Here is a 14768-nt window from a genome sequence, read left to right as displayed (position 1 = left end):
AAAAAAAAAAAAAAAAAAGAAAGAAAGAAAAAAAAAAAAAAAGACTCATGACTTCTCATTTCTGTGCCTCAGTTGTGGAAAAAAAAACCAAGTATGTGCATACTTGGCTGCTTCAAAATATGCCTCTAATTGTCCAGGCTGTGTCAGCTTACACATATTAAAATGTGGCTTATACAATTATATTCTATTTAATAAACCTTCAGTGTTTGCCTTAACACCCATGGTATCAGATGCTGTTCCAGCTGAGAAAGGGTAAATTGCAATGTTGGTAAGAACTGAAAACAGATGCAGTGAATTTACTAACTCAACTCAAGCAAAAACAAACAAAAGATCTGAGTTGAGCAGATACCTAAGGATAAATCTAGGTAGCAGCCAACTTGGTTAAAGATTTTGGAATAGATTTATAGTAGTTCATTTTTAAGACTCTGGTACACTGGAAAAAAGAAAATTAAAAGTCTGAAGGTGAATGCATCCTTGAAAGTGTCTGTGTTTGGAGTAGGGTAGAGAAAGTGCCATAGTGCTGTGCTGCCATGCAACATTTCCACTGCTAAGTCTTTCTTGATAGGTACTCAGAGAAAGTAATGGAGGCAAACACTACAGAGAGGTCTAAATATTAGCAATACAATTGTTTGAAAAAGACTGTACTTTCAGCAGGAGGGGAATTCAGAGTTACCATAGCAGCCACCCACTCTCAAAAGAGGGGAGGGGGGAAAAAGGAAGACTCAAGAACTTAGATGAAAAAAGAAGCTATTGTTAACAAGACAATATGCACAGATGCTAGGTGATAAAGATGTGGCTGCACTTAAATGGAATGAGATAGGGGAATTATTAAATAAAGCATACACTTTGTTTTTAAATGGGTTGATCGGTGAAATCACACAAGTCTGTTGCTTAATTCGCCCCCTCAGAGACCAAGGACTCTGGATCAGCTTGTTGCCTGCTTATGTCTTTAAGCTGGTTTTGGTTTGTGCACAGCTGGCTCAAATATCCAGGGAGGATTCTGTAACGATCCTTCCCTTTCTCTCAAACATTTCAGTTAACTAAAAAAAAAGCGTATTTTGTATCAGAGATTATATGCTCATGAAATACTAGCTGAGTAATATATGGACATCTTTATGTCCATGCTCTCCATAACAGTTGTACCACAGCCCATACAAAGACTAGGCTACTGTTTAAATTTTCTACTCCAGTGAATAGTGATGAGAAAGTTATTATTCAGGGCCAGCTATCCTGATAAACATCATGACAGTGTAAGGACATGACCCCAAATATTGGAACACTGCACTTCTTTCTCTGGTGTGTAATAAACAGTACTTTTAACTGCAACCATGCAACAGGATGAAAAAAAAAAAAGAAAAAGAAACCAAACCTGCCAACATTGCATCAAGGACCTAAATTGCAGTCTACAACTTAGTGGATACATCATAGCAATTCACTTTATTAGGCAGCCTATAAGAATTCAGAAATCCTGAGAGCAGTTTATAGTGCTTTAGTTAAATGATTACAGTGCCATGCATCATGCAGCAATACAGTAATGACATAGGATATATTAATTTCTGTGGTTACCGAAAGATTATAAAGTCATGAAACAGATCACAGCAGTTTTAGTTTTTAGTGTTGCTAACTGTATATTGATCACAGACACCATAAGGTTTGCATTAAGTATCCGTGCTCATGTCAAAAGCCATTGATGGTAGGTATTAGACCTTACTAATATCTACTTTTTTTTGTTTTTAAAATGTATTAACACTATTTTCTTCCTGCTTTGCAGTAGCTGAACAGTTGGTTTCCTTTAGTTACTGTGACTCATGGCAACAGTGGAAATCCAACTTTACAGATGGATGAGAAAAATAGGAGCAATTAAAATGAAGAATGCTGAATATTTTCTAAAATAGCTTGTGCCAAATTTAGAGGTTTCAGTGAAGCAAAGCCTTAGCTATCTCCCCAAATAAAGGCAATACTATTAAGAGTCTTACACTTGCCTGAAGTTAGAATAGAACTTTATTGCTCATCTCCTATTTGCAGATACACTTGCCATACTAAACAATGATCCACACCTCTTAGACATTGCTCACAAGGAACTTTTAGTAAATGCTGTTGTCAGTGCTGCAGATTTTAAGCAACTGGTTCTAAATCCATATTCAGAAGCATGGAGTTGACACACTGTCTGTGGATGGGATTGGGATATTTGCCATGTTGGCAAGTATCAGTTTCCAGATCAATCAGGAGTCAAAAGTGAGCTCATTAAATGTATGCTCAAAAGCAATACACACTCACACACACACACACATATATATATATATACATGTGCATATCTGCACACATACATACACACATACACATATAGGCAGGCCACTGTTCAAATACTGAGGGAATTTAAGGGATAACTCCTGAAATGACCACAAGGGTACACACACGCACACTTGCCTAGTTTCCCACTGACACTGCAAAGGCAGCCCTGAGCCCATCCAAAGGGCTACAAAGGACTGTGATTACCAGCGCGGGTCGGACTACAACAATGTGCACTCCAAACTAAGCCAAGGGGTAGTGCACAGAGTTACTTGAGATTCGTTAGCCGCTCTGCCGCTCATCTGCCCCACCACATTTCTCAACAGCCTCCAGAACAGCTCTGATGCTGGACAGTAAACACCAGTTTTTATCCCAGGCCTGTTCACTGCTCCCGGTATCAGAGAGGAAAGAGAGAGGAAGGGCTGGATTGTCTTGTAGTAGCCCACTTCATTACAGAGTAAGAGCCAAACGGACTTTGCATGTGCACTGAGGTACCTACAAATACCAATTCTGATACCTAAAGACATGCACAGATCATTTACATATGCCCACTCTTCTGCTTCACCCCACCAAAGAACATGGCTGTGTGCAATTCTACTAATCCGTATTGCGTTAAAATATGAAAGGAACCCACTACCAGTCACAGGCAATCACTACCCTTATTCTTTATCACCCAACAAAGCCTCCTCCCACATTCTCTGGAAATTGGGAAGAAGTAAAACAAAAATCTGGTTATCCCAAAACTATAACCCTTTTTGGACAATGTGCCCTCTGTCAGCATTGCCTGAGCTTTCAAGGCTCAGAGAACCACTACATGTGTAATTGTCAAAATTAAGTCCAATGAATCAAATTCTCAAAGGCCTCACAGTAACTCATAGAAGGTTTACATATATAAAAATCAGCCAATAGTTGTCTTATCTCCCCATTCCTCCCTCCTCCGCTCACAGCGTGAGCCATTTGCTCTCAAAAATACAGTGACATTAAATAGTACAATATACTTACAGCCAGATACATAGCTGCATATATGCTTAGTGCTGCTTCTTTGGATGGAAATGTCTTTCTGGCTTTCATGATAAGGTCTGGATTTCCAGTACAGGCATGTACGCTACTGATGAACTGTGTATATTGTTTACATCCAAGTGCTGTATAGTTGGGTTTACAAAGTGCAAGAAAATGTGGTGCAAGATTCCCTGTTACTACTTGTCCAGCATTTACAAAGATGTCCGTAGCAAACAGTCCAAATGCGTAAATTCCTAAAGAGGGAAACAAAGAGTTAAATTTCCTGACAATTTCACTCCAGGGCAACATACTATAGTATTTATCAAAGTAATATACCAGCTCTTTGCATTTAAGGACATGAAAAACCTTCACATGTATTATACCCTAAAGACCGTGACTCATGTTGCAGATGGTACTTCCCTATACATCTGCAGCAGCAAGACTGCAACGTACCTGCACACCTGATCTCTCTCCATCCTTCAGAGGAACACACTCATCTCTTATACAAATAGCCCAATTTCCTAGACCTCATAGCCGTGAATCTCCACTGTTCAGGGTGGACAGCTATACTGGTACCTGACTTTTGCCCAGAAAAAGTCAAACAGAAGTGACAGAGGCAACTTCTTCACCTTATAAATCTGTCTGAGAATGAAGGAAGTTTGGCTCTGATGGAGAAGTAACTTGAAAAGTCATTAACACATACTGGACAAACATTTTCTTTCCCTTCGCAGCTGTAAAGAAGCTGAAGTACTGAATAATTCAATATTGCCATGCACGAGTTATCTTCATCTGCCTGCTACTGGGTACATCTCTAAGCATGGTGTATTAGTCATAATATCAACACAGTAAGCTAAAGATCTATATGTTTGAGGAGCTACTTATGCTAAAGACTTTTAATCAGACATATCAGCAAAGCATTAAGCACATGTACTTGTTCATCAGAATGGAAATGCATGTATTTGATTACTTAAAAGAAAACAGATTTCTGCTATTCTGAGGTCCCTTTCTATACTTTTGGAAGCAGGAAATGAGCTCTGGGAGGAAATGCAGACACAGCACCATGACTGGGAGGCACAGCTAGCAGGTACGTGTTCAAATTCTACCTGAGCTACAGATTTCCTCCTGTATTTCCATGGGCAAGTCACCTTACCTTCCTCATACTTCAACTCACTGTGAATATAGCATGAGTTCTGGCAGTTCCCAACTTCATGGGGCACCCCAAGGACTTTAATGGATATACATCACAGCAGACACGATCCCACAGAAACATGTGCGTTTCTGAAGGTCAGGTTTATTCCTCAAAGCTAGAGGACTGAGGATGATTTCTGGGATGATTCCTGGCTGGTCAGCAATGTCACACTGATGTTAATCCACCCTGAGCTGCTAGACACTGGGAACAGTGGATTGTGCCTAGCTGGGTGGCTGCACAGAAGGGCCCTTTCAGCAAGCCCCGCGGGTGTGCACTGCCCCAACACAGGTGGCCACATCACTTTGCGTGAATGTAATGGGTAGTGATGCCTCATCTGGTAGAACAGTGCAGAGGCCTCTGTTCATCCCTTCCTTCCCAATTCCTTTTTGCTTCTCTGAGCAAGGAGGGCCCACCAAGTGGTAGGGAAATGTGGGCACTGATTACACACAGAGCAACTGGAGCAGGAGGAGCTCCTCATCATCACTCTCCACCTCCTCTGGAACTATGCAAGACAGTCTTGTTCTTAATGACTTCTAGCACTCCTGTGACAGCAAGCAATTATGCTCTTAGAAGGCTGGCACGGCTGTTAAAACAAACACTGCAAATACAGACACAGCTGCACATGCCCTCCCTCCCCCTGCCACTGGGGCACACAGGAGGATTAGCTGCCCCAAGGCTTCGTTGCTCCAGCTGTTTCTCTTGGATACAACCATGAGTGAGAAGCAAACAACAGAACTAAGCCCTGCTGTAGCATCCCTGCACATATTAAAAAGCAGCACCTGGGAATATCCAATAGACATTTTGCATGGTGGTACTTCTCCTTCCAAACACATTTACAATGAACTAAGCAGAAAGGATGACATCTCATATCTACTGAAGTCAATGGGGGAGTTACAGCTGACTTCAGTGGAGCATGGATTTTGTATAGTTTTCTACTAAAGACTATAATACAATCTCCAGGCTAAGAAAGTCCCTAAAAAGGGCTTGGCTTCAAATACAAATTTGTGTCCTAGTGCCTTGAACTTTGGCTGCTATGTGTGTGCATAACCAAAAGAAAAATATCAACTATAGTTATAGCACAAGGATACCTCTTCCTCCATTGGACCCTATGCCCGGCCTGCTGGTTGTTTACCCCCTTGTGGTCTCAATTTTTTGTATTTTTACTGCTGTTTCTGCAACTGGGGTTTTTTTTAATCCTAAATTCCAAGAAGCTTCATTTGCTACCCAAAAGGAGAGAACTCACTGCACCTGAGTTAAAACTACACATGAAATGTTGTACGACTATCTGAATATTTTCCTCAGGTAAAAATTAAGACATAACTGATCACTCTCATCATTCAGAAAATGAAAGCAATAATTTTGCTCATACCAAGGAATCTGATGGTCCTGCGCACCAGTGGATTTATATAACAACAGTCTCCAGTTAATATTGTTTTTTCTTGGTTTTCAAAATCCTTTGTAGCTAACTGTAGACAAAACACTGCAGTTTCTCCAACGATAATCTTAGGGAAGGAGAAAAAAAAGGGGAGAGAAATGGCACATCAGATTATAGCAAGTAAAATATATTAATATTACAGAGACAGCTATCTCATCTTAAGGAAACAAGACCACATTATTGAACCAAGTTCTGTATGTTAATCTTCTTATAAGGGAAATATTCTCTTTTAATGCAAATGAAGTAAAGCAAGCCTTTAAGTTATAAATTTCTATAACCAGGACTTGGAATTGACATAACATAACCTAGTTTTCAGGATGAGGGGAAAGAAATCTATTAGTTCAAGAACAACAGATCGCATAATGCACAAAACATGGACCAAATTAATGGCCTAATCCTGGAAGATTATGTTGAACATTTCAGTTCCCACACGGCTTTCACGGACACTCAGCACTTCACAGGGTTGAGCTCTAAATTCTGGACCATGGGGAGGGGGGAAAATCACAACAGAGCTCCTGTTCACATCAGGGGATTGGTTCGCCAGGAGGTACTTAACAAGGTTTGATTCATATTTTGCCAGCTAAGTTTATCAAGTCTGGCTTTAGCTTTGTTCCTCATGCTTGAGCAAAGTGTCACTACTGATATTTTAACATCAAGCATGGCCTGTTTCACATTCATTACACCAAAATGAATGAAGTTCTAATGTCCACAGATTATTCACGTTGCAGGTGGTGAAAAAGAAAGACGAAAATCACAAGGTAAGAAAAATATAGGTTTTGAATGTAAAATATCCCCTTTAAGATTTGTATTTACCTGTACAGCAAAACATGATCTTTAATTCACTCACAACAATTATGGTTTAATAGCCAAAGCCAAGCCTTAAGCGTGTATTTATCTAAACCTACGATACTGAAGTTTTATGACAGGTATCACAAGTATAATCAAAAAGAGTAGATCAGAAGGGTCAAATACTGACCACTATATTCCAGCTTTGATTCACTGTGGGACTTAAAGGCAAGGCTCTTCCACCCCTTCTATATGAAAAGCAGTAAAGCTTATTGATAGGTACATCACACTTTGATGAACAGGAATGCAGACCACCAAAATTAACAGTCTTAACACTACACAAATACAAGAAATAATGCCATCAAATCTGATGCAGTGCCTAGATTTTTCTAAACCTTTGACCTAACAGGAAATCATAAAACTTTTCATATATCACAATAGCTCTGAACAGTTCCGCACACAGCACTGGTTACAAACCAGCAAAAAAAGCCAAACAAGCAAAAAAAACCCACTATGGGTGATAGCCAATAAGCACAGTTTGTTGTCAACAGGAAGAATGCCATTAATGACCTCAGTTATTTGTAGATCGACAGAGTTGACTTTGGGCTAAATTGTGACACACAGAAAGGGAAAGTGCTTGTTATAAATAATGTGGCACAAGTAACAAAAATAACTGTGGCAGCAAGCGTGTAAAAAGCAAAATTCAGTTTGTCACAGAAACAGTCATCATCTATTACTTTAGACTGGCTTCAGATCCTAGTGGAATTTTTAGATGAAACAGAAATCTCAATATCTGAGCTAACGAATATTATCTCTCTACTTTGATGCAAGAAAATTTTCAGCATAATGAAGTACAATTCCTTCATCTATAATTAACAAATGATTGGTACGTATATGAAACCTAACTCAACCTTGAATTCAAGGTAATAAAAATTATAACAATGGTAAGGAGAATTCAGCCCAGTGACCCCTACAGCTCTCATGAAAAAAACCCAAAAAGAACTGTTTTCGTATGATTCATAAAGGTGAGAACTGAAACACTAAGATTTTTACTGTGAGTCACAGTAACTCCCTTCTTTCCTCTGGCATAATGAAACATCAAGGACATCATGAACACAGTCAGATTCTGCATTTTAACTGTTGGGTGTTTTTTTTTTTTCCCAAACTCATTATGTTTCAGCAAAATTATTGCAGATTTCCAAACTCCAGAAAAAAGCAGAATCCAGCACAAAGGAAACATCTGTGGTATACAGTGCTCAACCTTTTGCAAGAACACCAAGAGAAAGCGTGCCAGCAAGCTGAACTCCCCAGCTCTGAGCAGCCTCTGAATCTGCTGATCTAGGAATACAGGCTCTTCTTTCTGGTTGGTAGGGAAGCTGGGGTTAGCAAATGGGTGCTCATTCAGTTACAGGAAAGGAGATCCTCACTTCCAGCAGCCTGTCTTTGACAGCTGCATCTAGGTTCTTGCTGCTGGCAACAATTTTTCCTTGCTACAGCTTCTGTCTTTGATGGCAACGTGGATGAAGAAAATCCTCTGCTCCAAGAATAGCAAGGAGCGGTGTTCCAAGTTCTTAGCTGAACAAAAATACTCTTAGAGCGAGTACATAAGTGCAAGGGTCATAACAATGCAGAACTCAGCTAAAGACAAAACTTTTTCTATAGTAGGCTTAGTGCTTTGCTCTCAGAAGTAGTCAGAGTGGGATAATGCCATTGAGCACAACAGGCATTCATCTCTGTGCTTCTGTGACTTTACTTTGATGGAATCCTTCTGGAATTTGGCAATAAGTATACGTTCTGCATTTTTCTGTACTGGCAACTCAGCTAAAGCTGTTCTCCTTCCTCTTTCCTTCAGCACAAGCACTGCTCACCTCAATAATCAGCCTATTGATGTTTCAGAAATGGAAGGAATATCTTTTTCAGTCTCAGTAAGTCCCAGGAGAGATTCTGTTTCCCAGTGCAATTCCCTCCCCTTCTCCTCTCTGGCACTACTGGCAACAATCAGCTCCACAAGGTAGAGGAAAGGGAGGGCGATCTCTCCTTCTTGCCTATTACCAGAATTTGCATGTCTAGTATATTTCAGGAAGCAAAAATTTCTGTATTCACTCACTAGGAGGACCACCATCACCCATTCCACCGTATGTGCAAGCTGCAACCAGTCAACAAATGACATTTGATGTAACAGAACTACTTGTGTACTTCTTGGCTAGAGTCTCAGGCAAAAAGGTTTTGGAATATTTAAAACTGGCAGTAGAGGATTGCAATGGAGAACGTGAAAGCTCTGACAACATAAACTTTTGGACAGAGCTACAAAAGTTCAGGTGTAAAAATACAATTTACAATGAAAAAAGTAAGGCTTAGAAGTAACTCCTACCTTATTCTGTCTAACAGGGTCATATTACTTTAGATTACTATACAGATTTCCTGAAGAATGATATATATTAAAATTCTTAGCTCACAGATATTTTAACAGCCGTTAAAAGCAGAGGCCATCCTTCCCTAAGGCTGAGGAAACCTTTTTGACACATAATTATAGCATGTAAAGTATAAAGGAAAAGAACAATTTTCAGCTGAAGACTAACACCATAAAGTACAAGCTTCCCAGTATTCTAAAGAACGTACATGGTACATAACTGATACAAGAAGGAGCAAGACAAGAATGACCACCCTGCAGATATCAGCCTAAGCTCCAACAGCCAGTGATCAGGCCCTTGTTCCACTGCAGTGTCCCTCTGTAACAGGGAAGGCCCTCAGTCCTGGTTCACAATATAAAGTGTAACAAACAATACAAAAAAATCACCCTATATAAAGATATTTAATATTAATACATACCTCATAACTAGCATTTAGGTAATCCTTTCTTTTTACGGAAGCATGGAAAAGAAATATTAACTCAGCAAAATCTAAATTACAGGAAAATTTCTCATAACCATTTCCATGGCAATTGTATCCTGTCAGCAATGTGACAATCCACCGGACAACCAGGAAAAGAGTTTAGGAGGGTTGAGATCGATCTATAATTAATATTTCTTCTTGTTTCACCTCTTAGCTCCTAATTAAATTATTAGCTCATTGATTTTCATGGTGTTTTTGTACTAGCAATATATTTATTGCCAACCACCCAATACCTGAACCTTTCCTTGTTTTCTGCACAGGATACAGTGCACATTCCCTACACAGAGTCCTTCCTCCCAAATAAGTTCAGGTTTTTTCTGTATTAGTAATTTTTCTGAATCCAGGCAAGCTGTTCCTAGTTTCAGCACTGCATCATGTCAATTTAGAAATCTAATTTGTCCTTCCCAAAATCATCCATCCAGTATATTCTTAACTTGGTTCTAAATTCTGAGCTCTTTTTCAACTTGAAATGTCAAACCTGACTAATTCCAAATATTAGAGCTAGAGCAGCTCTGACCTTGTTGATTTTCCAGTAAAGTGACTCCATAAACAAACTTCACCTAGTGTCACATACAGTTTACAACAGCCAGCACATATATAAATAAATGGCCTCATACCTGCACTTCTGAAATACTGATGAGGTTTATTTTATGGACTACCTTCTCATATATGATGTAACTTCCTATAAAAACCCCAGGATTCAAGTTAGAATTAAACATTCATTTGGATGACAAGATATCTTAGGGTATATTAATGCATTTAAACAAGATAAATCCTGAAATTTAAGGTTGATGATCTCTACTTGGGATTAGGAAAGAAATTTCTGTGTACATATTTGTAGATCTTTCCAGTTAACACCTATTTTAAGGTATACAAACGCTCATGAAATATTTCATATGGGGTAGGGAACATGGTAGAATACATGATTCTCTCTCTGCCAGTTCTCAGGGTTATGCTGTAGCTACAGCAACTGCTCAGATAGATGAGTAACACTGAAAAGCAGTTACTGCATTAAAAAGACCACTGAATATTCATCCATGTTCTGATCTTCTTGAGAAGTTCAGTTGACAATACTGTGCATCGTAATTTCTCATCTGACTTCTTTTCATTCATTGTATTTCTCTCATTTAGGCAGGACTTGAACTGTAACCCAGGCTTCTGTGAGACCACCTTCAAGAAATAATATGGCAAGGGATTGTCCTTTTGGGGAATAAGCATCTCAGGCAGTCCACAGGTCTACTTTTCTCTAGAAGGAACTTCCTCACACTTTCTTATCAGGCAGGAAGGGAAGTTGGGAACTAGAGCTAAAAATCTTGGAGATTTTTATCTCTGTATCTCTAGGCAAATTGTTACCATTTCAGTTGCATGGTCTCCCCACTCATTTCACTTAAAAGTTGCCACAAAGAGCGTGGAGTAGATTTCTTTTAAAAATATGGCTTCCATAGGCTTTGTTGTTGCTGCTCTTTGTATCCTCCTTCTTAACTTCTAGCAAGACCATGGGCTATTTCTGGCCTATTTCCCCTTTAAAAGTGCCATTAACATACCACAGCACATGGTGGTCTCTAGAGTTTGGGAAAATCTAGCAGCATAAACCTTGGTCTTTAGTGATGCTGTAGATAAGCTCCACTCTCTACTTTAATCTAAAATTACTGTGCTAGGTGACAGCCCTGGCAAGAAAAGCAGCAACAGTATTTCCAGCAGTAGCAATTTCAAGTTCATTATGCAGAGCTTTCCCTTGAGGCCATTTTCTTTATGTTTTTCTTGTTCTCATTGCTTCTTGCTTGCTTAAACTGACAGCAAATACCCTGGTTGATTTTCAGTGAAGTACATTTTCTATAGTAAAAAATGACCTGTAGTTTTGAGGAAAATGAAAAAATAAATCCTAGATAAATCTGTCTGCTATTGATTAAATACAATATATCCCCCCTTGCCTTCAGCATGGAGATATAGGACCATACTGCATAGCAGCTTCTGAAGGTCTGGAGAAGAGATGTGGAAAGGAAATTGCTTTTCTAGAGAAAGATGTGAGAAAAAAAAAAAAAAAAAAAAAACAACAAAACAACTCAGTCTTTTTTTTCCAGTAAACTTTGCTTTAAAAATATGTGCTTTCCATTTTTTGAGAAAAAATGAAAATTATAGAGTTCTTGCTATACATTTTGTCATGGCCATTTATAAAATTAAAACAGCAGTGTAAGATTATATATCTAACAGTCAAGCATCTGCTTTACTTGTATCTCTCTAGCGTAGAATATGGCTATATGCTAAACACTAATGTTGCCTCTGACAGGGATAAATATTCGTCACTGCTCTTTGTAATACACTGTACATATAGTCAGTATGCAACAATGGTAAAGGTTGCTCACTTCATGAAGACTTCATTGCTATGTGAAAGCAAGAGGGACATAATAACCAAACATTTATAACCAGGGAGCTTCAAGTGAGCACATAGAGACATCGACAACTTCATCATTCACTGAATTATCTACATACATTACTTCACCATATGACAGAAAAAGAAAATTCAGTCTCTCTAAAAGCTTCCTTCCCTCCCATTCTTTTTCTTTTTTTTTTTTTCTCCTAACTGAGCAATTGACTGTCTATGCAAATGACATATCCTCTACAGCATGTCGGTGTCACCCAACAGGCAAAGCCTCTGCACAGCAGAGGGAATCACACAACACTGAAACAAAGTTCAGTTATATATATATATAAAAGATCATTTTGAGAAACAGTTACCAGGACCCTGGTATTCGGAGTGCAACTAAGAGAAGGGCCTTGTGCCATCACCACACAGGGCCAGAGGGCCAGACATGGCTATGACACCAGGTCCGTGACAGAAGCAGAGGGGCAAACAAGCAGCCCCTCAGGGTGCACCAGCCCTGCCAGGCTCTGCCTTGACGGGAATATCTTCTCCACATTCAGCCTGCTTTACCTACTGCACTTGGCATTACATTCCCTACTCATGTCTACTAAACCTTTACATCACTGTGAGATGAAAAGTATCCAGCTGCTCTGCACTGCAGCTCCCCAGGGGATTAGAAATGGCCAGGACGCTAGGAAAACAAACTCAATAATGCTAACATGGCAGTCCAGGGGCCAAATAGGTGTCTAGCACTTGGCTCTAAAACTAGCTAACTGCTGTCACCATTTCACCACACTGAGACAAGTATTCTTGGTGAACACATACCAAGAGGTAGTAGATAACAGACTTTTGTGAGAACTCTTGCCCATCCACTAAGCTTTCCTAATTTTAAAAATGAATACCCAAAAGCTAGGAAATATTATTCTAGAGAAAATTCTAAACATTAAAAAACCTAGCAATTTTGATCTGAAAATGGTGAGGGGAAGAGAAATAACTAATTCAAAACTTCCTTCTAAAAAGCATCAGTTTACATTTCAAAAGGTAAAGTTACTTCAGGCAGATATATTCCAGACAAGGTTCTTATAATAGGGAATTCATATGGGGTTTAAGCTGTCATTTTTTTTTTTACAAAAATGAGGATGCAATTATCCAAAGTTTCCAAGCACCACAGCTTCCCTCTACAAACACACCTCATTAGAAGGATGGGTTGTAATATGACCAGAGATCAACTAATTTTAGTCTCCTGATCTGAATGATACCAGAAAAAGGTGGCTGTCACATATAATTATTTGATTGAAGATTCTGAAGAACTTTACATCAACATTTTTCTTTTTTCAGGTGCTTAGCTTCAACCTTTAAAACACCATAATATTTGTGAATGAAAAACAGAATGGTCAAAGCCCTATCATTTACCTTCCCTATTGGAAGATTAATTCCACACAGCATGTTCAGCTATGCGCTCAGCTGTATCAAGGAACTCTTCTACCGGACTTCAAGTGATACATGTGAAAAAGACTGTGGTTCCTTATGGCCTGGCCCTGGTAAACCCCTTTGTTTCTTGCCTGCCCAGGAAAACAGTACTTTGTTCTGTCTGTTGAGGGAGATTGGTTTCTTAACCCTTCTGTGCACATTGAAAACATTATTCCTTAACGAGCACAATACCAATGCTTATGATATCCATACCAATTATCATTTCCAACAGTGATGTTACTTTATGCTTTAAACCTTTAGGTGATATACACAATTGCACTTTTCTACCCAGGATGAACATTCAATTGCTAAATTCGATATAAACGGTCTTTCATCCCTGTTTGAATAAAAACTGATTACATAAAAGGCATCTCTTAATGATTCTGGTCACAAAGCAGTGGTTTTACAGTCAGTATATGACTGGAGCCAACTGTTCTCAGAGGCTCAGAGGAAGGAGAATATCTGAATTTCCTGCTTTTCACACTGCCTTACTTCTATTTCACTTCTACTCCAGGCCAGCCACATTTTGCAGATACATTATTCCCAAGATCAGTTCAAGGAAAGCCACTTTCACTGAAATGCCACCATCATCGAACAACTGAAACTGAAGGACCAAACACTGTAGCAGTATAAGCACCCTGCGCTTATAGCCTTACAGGCCACATATCTGATCAATACCTGTAAGATTCCACAAGAATTGTTTTCTAGACTTTTGTGGCAAAATATGTGTGCCTGAAAAACGTACACACATAACTGTATTTTACTTATGTTTGTTACTGTAATTAGTATTTGTTTCATAATGATAAATTTCAACAGACGCCTCATTAAAATAATTCTGTACTTTTTTATTAAAAATTATCTTCACAATAGCACTCTTTGAAAGCACAGAACTAGCTCCACTCCTACTATAATGGCCTCTGTATAAGCATCCCTTCCTTTACAATTATCTTAGGCTACAGTATAATTGCCAACCCACCAAGTACATTCAGGCCATTATGTTTTTCCAGTTGAAATAAAAGGAAACTTCCCCACTAAATTCAACAGGGGCTGGATTAGTCATGAAAACCTACAGCATTCTAGATTAAAAGCAATATTTCAGCCAAAGGGGGGAAATGGACCTCAGCTATGAATGCCCAAGAAGATAATAAAACCAAATTAGGAAGCCAAGTCAAATTTAAAGGATAGTAGAAATAAATATTTGGGAAAGAGGTTTACCAGGTCAGATAAATCAGAAAGAAGAGTCCAAAACTTTAATGCCCACTCTTGAGCCTATTACCTTAAAGTCATTCCTCTAATATAATACTTTATAGTCTTGACACTGCAAGCATTACTGCAAAGAATCCAGG

General features: G+C 38.9%; 1 protein-coding gene across 5 annotated transcripts in view; it reads right to left on the bottom strand.

The window, feature by feature from the left end:
- The window catches only part of PLPPR5 (phospholipid phosphatase related 5), a 190905-nt gene that overhangs the window by 18265 nt on the left and 157872 nt on the right, over positions 1–14768 (bottom strand). For all 5 annotated transcript variants that reach the window (XM_040609942.1, XM_040609943.1, XM_040609945.1 and 2 more), the window contains 2 exons: positions 5847–5979; positions 3292–3542 (listed from right to left, as the gene is read on the bottom strand). In XM_040609942.1, coding sequence (XP_040465876.1) covers positions 3292–3542; positions 5847–5979 — 384 coding nt within the window. The remainder of the gene's footprint in view (positions 1–3291; positions 3543–5846; positions 5980–14768) is intronic.

This window comes from Falco naumanni, chromosome 11 (genome assembly GCF_017639655.2).
Source record: "Falco naumanni isolate bFalNau1 chromosome 11, bFalNau1.pat, whole genome shotgun sequence".
Classification (NCBI taxonomy): domain Eukaryota; kingdom Metazoa; phylum Chordata; class Aves; order Falconiformes; family Falconidae; genus Falco; species Falco naumanni.
This window is presented reverse-complemented; position numbering and strand designations above follow the sequence as displayed.